The sequence below is a fragment of the Argopecten irradians genome, chromosome 7 (genome assembly GCF_041381155.1).
Source record: "Argopecten irradians isolate NY chromosome 7, Ai_NY, whole genome shotgun sequence".
NCBI classification, from domain to species: domain Eukaryota; kingdom Metazoa; phylum Mollusca; class Bivalvia; order Pectinida; family Pectinidae; genus Argopecten; species Argopecten irradians.
The window spans coordinates 41,149,418-41,159,718 of record NC_091140.1 but is presented as its reverse complement, the minus strand read 5'-3'; the positions used below and the strand labels follow the sequence as shown (position 1 = coordinate 41,159,718).

Sequence of the window (10,301 nt, the reverse complement as noted above, 5' to 3'; positions counted from 1 at the left end):
AGGAGCATTAGTAAGCCTTTAGATTTCCTACAGATGTATACCACAGGTACCTAGACAGGTACCAAAAGGTAAATGGGTCAGACACCTGTATATGTTGTTAATGTATTAATCTTGAACTGAACGTAGATCTACTTATATAACATACTTCCTTATCTAGTGACGTAAATAATAAAAATAGGGCACTTAAATTATCGACACACTGAACCTGGCGGGGTCCCTAACAACCATGGCCAACATAGCAAAGTATCCTAGCCCTACATCATCAGATCATGGGGACCTGAGAATACTTATGAATCGCAAAATACTTCGTATAAGCTACAATTATCCCACAGGCGATCGCACACTACACTACGTATACACTACACTTATCACACACAGGCGATCGCACACTACACTACGTATACACTACACTAATCACACACAGGCGATCGCACTACACTACGTACACTACACTTATCACTACACACTACACTTATATATCACACACGGGCGATCGCACTACTCTACGTATACCCTACACTTATCACACGGGCGATCGCACTACACTACGTATACCCTACACAAACATGTACCACCCAGCGATCGCACGACACTACGTATACGCTACACTTATCCCTCGGGCAATCGCACACTACACTACGTATACACTACACTAATCACACACAGGCGATCGCACTACACTACGTACACTACACTTATCACTATACACTACACTTATATATCACACACAGGCGATCGCACGACACTACGTATACGCTACACTTATCCCTCGGGCAATCGCACACTACACTACGTATACACTACACTAATCACACACAGGCGATCGCACTACACTACGTACACTACAATTATCACTATACACTACACTTATATATCACACACGGGCGATCGCACTACTCTACGTATACCCTACACTTATCACACGGGCGATCGCACTACACTACGTATACCCTACACAAACATGTACCACCCGGCGATCGCACGACACTACGTATACGCTACACTTATCCCACGGGCGATCGCACACTACACTACGTATACACTACACACTACACTAATCACACACAGGCGATCGCACTACACTACGTACACACTACACTTATCACTATACACTACACTATATATCACACACAGGCGATCGCACGACACTACGTATACGCTACACTTATCCCACGGGTGATCGCCCTATACTACGTATACGCTACGCTTATCACACGGGCGATCGCACTACTTTACGTATACACTACACTTACATGTACACACGGGCGATCGCACGACACTACGTACACACTACACTCGTCACACGGGTGATCGCACTACAATACGTACACACTACACTTATCACACGGGTGATCGCCCTATACTACGTATACGCTACACTTATCCCATGGGTGTTCGCAGACACTACGTACACACTACGGGACCCTACCTACGTATACCACATACAGGGGTCGCACACACTACACACTACAATTATCACACGGGCGATCGCACTTCACTACGTATACCCTACACTTACATGTACCACACGGGCGATCGCAAGACACTACGTACACACTACACTTATCCCACGGGTGATCGCCCTATACTACGTATACGCTACGCTTATCACACGGGCGATCGCACTACACTACGTACACTACACTTATCGCTATACCCTACACCTATCACACACGGGCGATCGCACTACACTACGTATACCATTCACAAACATGTACCACCCGGCGATCGCACGACACTACGTATACGCTACACTTATCCCACGGGTGATCGCCCTATACTACGTATACGCTACGCTTATCGCTATACCCTACACCTATCACACACGGGCGATCGCACTACACTACGTATACCTTACACTTACATGTACCACACGGGCGATCGCACGACACTACGTACACACTACACTTATCGCTATACCCTACACCTATCACACACGGGCGATCGCACTTCACTACGTATACCCTACACCTATCACACACGGGCGATCGCACTACTCTACGTAATACCTTACACTTACATGTACCACACGGGCGATCGCACGACACTACGTACACACTACACTTATCCTATGGGTGTTCGCACTACACTACGTATACGCTACACTATATATACCCACCCCACACACACCCATAGCGGGTTACTACCGTTGGAAAAATCGACAATTTTCCATTCAAAATCACCATACTCAACCATTCGCAACCTCGTTTCAAAAATAATACAGTACTCATATTATTGATATTCATTTTCCTATCATGCACCATGCAAAGTATGATTTTTATTAATAAATTTACTATAGCAAATTATCATAAAATTTAGAACTTCGATCATATGCTTACCTATAGGAACTAGAAGATGGACTTGGACATTGTGATATTTGTTTTAACGACATTGGAGACGAATATCATTGTTTGTTTAAATGCAAGAAATGTATATAACAAATACCCAACTTTTATAAGAATACCAACGTTAGCAACATGAAGGGTCTATATACTATGTGTAGCATATACCAAATATGTAACTGTTTTGATAAATATTCACTTTGTATTTATGCATTAAAAAAACCTAAAAAAAACTATTGATTGAACATTACTAATTCTAAAGGTCCACAAAAATTGATTTTAATTCAAAATCTGGTTTTTTGATACAGTTTATCTTCAAAAATTGATCCCAGATAGGTATTTCAACACTGTCTAATAATATAACAACATCATTGTTGTTGTTGACACATTTAAACTGTAACTAATTCTCAGATCCCTGTGTTCCCGAAATAACTGGTCACCCACAGTGTACTATAAATACAATGTACTTCCTTCTTACTAGAATGTTCTAAACATAATTCAAAATGGATAAAGAACCAAAGAAAGGGATATGTAGAAGAACTATTTGCTCAGTTATCATCGCTATAGTCGTCGTCGATTGCATCGCTGTTATTTGCGTGGTCACGTTTGAAGATGATGACGTGCGGATGAAAATCCAATACGACCCGTCCGGTTTGACCTGGTGGAAAACGGCCATTATTTACCAAGTGTACCCCAGGTCATTCCAGGATTCGGACGGCGACGGGATTGGTGATCTAAAAGGTAAAGATGATGCAGTGTTTTGATTTCAGTTTGAAGTTAAGTTGCACATGCCATATATAATTCGACGAAAAAAGTACATGTTATATTTCTTTTTCAGTAATGTATTGAAAACCATAAGATTTGATGAATTAATTAGCTGTGAAAATCATTTAAAGGCACGGACAAAGTTGTATCCTCGATTATAAAAGGACCCGATGTGTATGTTTCGTACAATAAAATTCGGTCAAACAAACGATTTTTAGTACCTGCTATAATATATAGACACTAGTAATCTTAATGGTATATAGATATTTTGTGATAGAAATAGATGTATATATCGAACCCTGTGGATTCGTTTTCTTGAAATGCAATTTCCAAGTTTGTATAATTTTTAAAAAATTTTCCATGAATACCGAGATAGAACATGTACAGTAGTTGATTATTTTTTCCAGAAATACCGAGATAGAACATGTACAGTAGTTGATTGTTTTATTTTCCAGGAATACCGAGATAGAACATGTACAGTTCAGTTGATTGTTTTGTCCAGGAATACCGAGATAGAACATGTACAGTAGTTGATTGTTTTATTTTCCAGGAATACCGAGATAGAACATGTACAGTAGGTGATTGTTTTTTCCAGGAATACCGAGATAGAACATGTACAGTAGGTGATTGTTTTTTCCAGGAATACCGAGATAGAACATGTACAGTAGGTGATTGTTTTTTCCAGGAATACCGAGATAGAACATGTACAGTAGGTGATTGGTTTTTCCAGGAATACCGAGATAGAACATGTACAATAGTTGATTGTTTTATTTTCCAGGAATACCGAGATAGAACATGTACAGTAGGTGATTGTTTTTTCCAGGAATACCGAGATAGAACATGTACAGTAGTTGATTGTTTTGTTTTCCAGGAATACCGAGATAGAACATGTACAGTAGTTGATTGTTTTATTTTCAAGGAATACCGAGATAGAATATGTAAAGTAGTTGATTGGTTTTTCCAAGAATACCGAGATAGAACATGTACAGTTCAGTTGACAGATATCAAATTTGTTGGCGGTTTATTAAGTGCTAAAAGTTTATTGTAACTCGATTGCAAATTCGAAATTATGTATGGATAAGGATTGTTTTGTTTTTTGTTTTTTGCTTGTTAAAGTTCAAAATATAGGACATCAAAATTATTGAAAATTATAAAAGTCCTTCATTTTATATAGTATTGACCAATGAATTCTTAATGCGTTTACAACTAGTGAAATACCTGATATTTCGATTTCATCGACTCCCCAGTGTCAGCCCGTTTGAATGGCACAGTCCACTTTTTTCAGATAGGTGTGAAAATTGAATAATTTTCCAGGTATAACACAGAGACTTGACTACCTGGCTGACCTTGGGATAGGAGCGATATGGATCAGTCCATTTTATCCGTCTCCTATGAGGGATTTCGGATACGATATCTCGAATTATACAGAAGTCGACCCTATATTTGGAACTTTGGACGATTTCGATACTCTACTGAAGGAAGCAAAAGAGAGAGGTAAAGATACACGGATTTCTTTGCATATATTTCCATACGTGTATACATGTAAGCGAACAAACCTCCCACCTCCCTTCCTAGAGTATTGGTGACCACAGGGACCCGGCACGATTTTTTTAAACCACCAGTATATATACTGTATATATTATAGTATCTAGTACTATGTATATGTATACTGTTGGTTAATAATGTTCGTGCCAGATCCCTGTGTTGGTGACAACAGAAATCTCAGAATCATTTAATGTTTATATTGATTTGGATCCCACCAGAGTATTCATAGACCATTTTAGATCTATATAAAATCAGTAAAATCGTATTCTACATGGTACTGTTTATACATGTTTATATGACATGTCCAACTATGGTGTTTGGAGATCCCGGGTTCGAGCCCGATATGGCCGCTACCGAGCGACTTTAATCCCAATAAATCATTCTTTGTGTAGTTTCACAATTGTTAGAAAATGGATAAAATGAAATTTACATACACATTATTATGTAAGTGTACATCAGTATTTTTCTTTTCAATGCATGCGTTGGTTCGCTGAATGCCTAACTGTTGATTGTCTAATCTTATCTTCCTTTGTAGACCTGAAAATTATTGTTGACTTTGTCCCTAACCATACCAGTAACGAAAGCATGTGGTTCAATGAGAGCAGGAAGGGACCCAATAACACCTACAGCGATTACTACATCTGGAGAGATGGCGTCACCCTCTCGAATGGGTCCAGAGGGCCTCCGAACAATTGGGTAAGGGAAACAACCACAGGAATCAGAGAATTAGTTACAGTTTACATCAAAATGTACCCACTAGAGTGTTCAAAGACCATTTGTAGACGTTTTAGGGGTCTAGATAAAAATCGGTAAAATAATACAGTATACATGAATACACTGCAAGGTACTCTCATGACATGAGGGTCGACTGGTCAGCCTTTCTTATCGGACAATATTTTGCTGACACGATGTCATGTTTCAAAATTGTCTCGTCGTGCTATGCATTTAACATTGTTGGAGCAGCAAGGGAAGACCTCCAACAATGTTAGAGGTATAGCACGACGAGACACTTTTGATCATTACGTCGTGTCTAAGTTTCTCAATATCGAGATCTAATATTATTGAATTACAAGGGAAGAAGCTCCAAAATAAGAGTATGCTTTTGCTCGGCCTGGGACTCTTACATGAAACAAGATAGGGATGGTACAGCGCAGTGCCAGAGCAGCAAGACTTGTCACCAACAAATCCTTTCGAAACAACACCTAAACTGGCAGTCACTTGAAGACGGACGGAGAATTATGTGACTCTCACTCTACAAAATAATACATGAACTTAAGTAAACATACGTATTGATTTGCTTGCCTCGCCATCTCGCTTTACTGGCCAGACATGCACACCAGAACTCCTTTTCAACAAATTACATGCACACGGACACACAAAAGCATTTTTTTCCAATGAGTATCAGCAACAGCCTGCCATAAACCATATCCTTCATATAAACTCAACCATAAACTTTAAAATGCTCTAATTTCTATCATTTCTCTTTCTCCAATCCGCGCTTTTCTTTCACCATTCTATTAGAATTCATATGACATATGTAGTCTTCAACTAAATGAAGGTAGTCCTTATTATACCATAAACAGATACTTTTTGAACTTAGTCTTTGCTCTTAAATTACCACATCTGACATTACAATATTATATTGTTTTCAGCTGAGTGTATTTGGGGGCTCAGCATGGAAGTTTGACGAGTCACGTGGACAATACTATTACCACGCCTTCTTGGAATCCCAGGCAGACCTCAACTTCTACAATCCTAAGGTCATTGAGGAACTTGAGGTAACGAACTCAACATTAGATATTAAATCGCTTGACATATATGTTTATTAATTTATCATTTGTTGGAGAAAACTATAAAATGATAAGACACAAATTACAAATCTTGCCAATTAACGCTTTCTCGGCAATTTCCACATTTCACTCAAATCTTAAAATAAGTTTTTAATACTAGTAATTGCTCTCGCTATTGTCTCTGAGATCGAGAGAGAAAAGTCCATTTTGTTTTTATGACAAACACATTGTATCGAACTGATGTGTTCCTTCTTGCAGAATGTCATACGGTTCTGGTTGGACCGAGGCGTTTCTGGATTTCGTTTGGATGCACTTAAGTTTATATTTGAAACCGAAAACACAACGCTGAACGAGGCGCTATTGCCAGTAAGTTGACGATGACCGTAACTAGATAACCAAGAACATTTCTGGCGAACTTCGATTTTTTTTCTTCGATTGGATTTATAATTTAAGTTGTTTGACGCATTTCATTGGTCAATAGACATAGAGCACAATTGGCAATTGGTAACATTTTGATTTCTTAGTCGACAGTGTCGAGAGATCCAAATTGAGCACAAAGTATGTATTGTTTTGAACATTTTTTATTACGATGTGATGAAAATACGTTTAAACATTTGATCTCTTCTATTTCAAGATCTTGGAAATCCATTATAAATTTCAGGAATGGTAGGAATGTTTATACATGGTGGTGAATTTAATAACGCTATATACCAGTGCCATAGGATTGTTTTGTTTGTCCAATGCTGTTCTCATTGTTGTTATTGCCATCGTTTTCCTTGATATCTTAAAAATTGTTTGTTTGTTGTCATGGAAATATTTTAATATTCAAATTAAGAATGTTATTACTCCTGTTTCGGACAGAACCAGTATGAATGGCATGACGACGGGCCACATAATTTGACGACGAGTTTCCCACAAATCAGTGACGTCATAAGAGGCTGGAGATCAGTGCTTGACGAATATACTGCTATTGACCATGAACCAAAGTAAGCCTTCGATTTGATTGTAAAACAGTCATAAAATTGTTATGTAAAAAGCGACACTGTGACAGTGCTTTAAGCGAAGAACAACAATGCACAATAGGAAGAGCAATAAGAAAACGTCTTGCAAAGATCGCAACGTGTTTTTTTTTGTATAGTACATTGTTGCACTTCGCTAGGCGTATTATCGTTTGGCGCATTGTCGCTTTTTGCTTGGCGCATTGTCACATTAATGGCTGGTTGTTGCACTGTCGCACGGCGCGTTGTTGCACTGTCGCTCTTCTCTTGGCACATTATTGCTCTTCGCATAGTGTATTGTCGTAGTTGCCAATGTGACGGTGAAACATGGCATTACTGGATATGAAGATATGACTGACTATATTTAGTATGTTGGTTGTGTATATAGGTTCATGGCGGAAGAATCTTACGGGCTCACGTCCGAGATACGAAACTCTCACTACAAAGCCGGAGCTATTCCTTTCAATTTTGCTCTTGTTAGCATGAACTCGACCTGTGGCGGAAAATGTGTCAGAAAGTTGATTTACAGGGGACTCGATACTCTCGCTGACGATGCATGGCCGAATTTCCAGGTAAATCAGAAATGTCCTGGTTAATTGGATTCCAACGATTAAACCTAAAATATAAATTTCTTGATTATAATGCTGTTCATTACTGAAGCAGGTTTATTTGGTTTGCGTGACGGTCAAACATTAAGGTAGAAAATTGTTAAATTGTTTGCAATAATTCTTTCACTCTGATCTATCAGAGTTACTTCCCTTCATTTCACGAAGGGAAGTAACTCTGGTAGATCATAATGCAATCTGTTTTGGCTCTCCATGTTTATTCATATTCCTTACCTTGACTTATTCTTGAGTAAGACAAACTAGTTCTATTACTTCCCGGACTCCTAATAGAAATATACATGAATATGCGAACATGTTTTTAAAAGTCCATTTGCGACAGCTTCCTTTTGAATATTCTGCAGGTTGGTAACCATGACAACAGCCGGGTCGCGTCCCGTGTGGGAAAGGAAAAGTCGGGTGCCGTGACCATGCTTCTGCTTACTCTCCCGGGCACACCTACAACCTACTACGGGGATGAGATTGGCATGGAAGATGTGTTCTATACATTCGCAGAAACGCGCGACCCAGCTGGACTTCATTTTGGAGAAGTAAGTATTTTGATATTTAACTTTTTGATATAACCACTTCCCTAAACATTCCTTGAATCGTAAACAGCTGAGACAGATTACTATCAATCGCAACATCTCGGAGAAATTTACGGCAATGTTTTTTTTTGGAAATATGATAATTTTCGAAGATTTCCAGCTCCGAAATGTTGCGATTGAACTTACAACTAGGGCGTGGATAAATATAGGCCTATTCATGGAATAATTATTAAGTGATTAACTTATTTTTCGCCTGCGATGAAATTACTTTCGCTGTTCAAGATAAATTTTAAAAAGTTTATTTTCGCGAATTGATTATATCTATACACAATCATATTGAGAGTTTGTTTCTAATGATATTTCTGTTGGTAGGAAGGTTACGTGGGTCGGTCACGTGACCCAGAGAGGTCACCAATGCAGTGGTCAGATGGAATAAATGCAGGGTTCTCAAATAGCACGCCATGGCTCCACGTGCATAATAACTCCAATCGAACAAATGTTAAGGTAATTTGATTCATTGCTAAATGCTTGACAATGCTCGACGCACAGGGACCTGGCACGAAAATTTTTAACCAACAGTATACATATATATATTATAGTATCAAGTGTATGAACTCGGCGGTCGAGAAAAACGGACCTATTTTTTAAAAACCGTGATTATTTTAATAAATGGGCTCTATACACCATTGACGTATACTACCTTAAAGAGTAATAATTTGTAATTTATCTTTCCATTGAGTGCTTGATGAACAAAATTGGCCATCTATTGACGAAGTTATGGCTTAATGAATCGGGAAATTTACGAAAAATATGTTCAATTTTGTTCATCAAGCACTCAATGGAAAGATAAACTATTTTCTCTTTAAGGTAAGATATACGTCAATGGTGTATAGGGCCCATTTATTAAAATAATCACGGTTTAAAAAAAATAGGTCCGCTTTTCTCGACCGCCGAGTTCATACCCTTGATACTATAATATATATATATGTATACTGTTGGTTAAAAAATTTTGTGCCAGGTCCATGTGGCTCGACGTATCTTTTGAGCAAGGGTAAAAGCATCGGAATCTCTGGAAAGAAACGGAATGACTTAGCCTTGATAAATTGCTATAATTGGCCAGAAAAATCATAACTTCAATAACATTTGTTTTATATATATCTTTATCTAGATAAAATAATAATGTACATGCACTGCAATTCAAATACCAAATGAATATGGGTTAACTTTTCTTTTCTATACGTGCAGATGCAAGCCAATGATTCTGACTCATTGATGAACTTGTATAGAACAGTGGCAAAACTCCGGAAGTACCCATCATTCCAGAATCGGAACCTCGACATCGCTGTAACCAATGACAACATCGTATCTTACGTCAGAGTGGCAAGGGGCTGGACTAAGTACCTCGTTTTGATAAATTTCGGGTCAACCGGAAGTACGGACGACTATTCCAAGAGCCCCGTCGACTCGACTTCCGGAAAAATAGTTGCCAAGACAAGCAACTTCAAATCTTCCGATATTCAAATTGGACATACAATTTCGCTCATGGAAGTGACGTTACGGCCTGGGCAGGGATTGGTTGTTGCTGTAAAATACCAGGGGAATTAAAAAGTGTTACTTTAACTTTTTTATATCTTCCATCCTCTGATCACTGTCCTTATATCCACAATCGGACTATGTTATAACAAAACTGAAGGCAATGTCTGTGAACACT

General features: G+C 38.6%; 1 protein-coding gene across 1 annotated transcript; it reads left to right on the top strand.

The window, feature by feature from the left end:
* The first annotated feature begins 2,790 nt into the window (after positions 1-2,790).
* LOC138328455 (alpha-glucosidase-like) lies at positions 2,791-10,210 on the top strand. The gene is made up of 10 exons (XM_069275261.1): positions 2,791-3,083; positions 4,422-4,601; positions 5,188-5,348; positions 6,305-6,430; positions 6,701-6,808; positions 7,304-7,428; positions 7,829-8,012; positions 8,408-8,593; positions 8,963-9,094; positions 9,836-10,210. Exons 1-10 carry the CDS (start codon positions 2,846-2,848, stop codon positions 10,193-10,195), a joined length of 1,800 nt encoding a protein of 599 aa, XP_069131362.1. The 5' UTR covers positions 2,791-2,845; the 3' UTR covers positions 10,196-10,210.
* Positions 10,211-10,301: the final 91 nt, after the last annotated feature.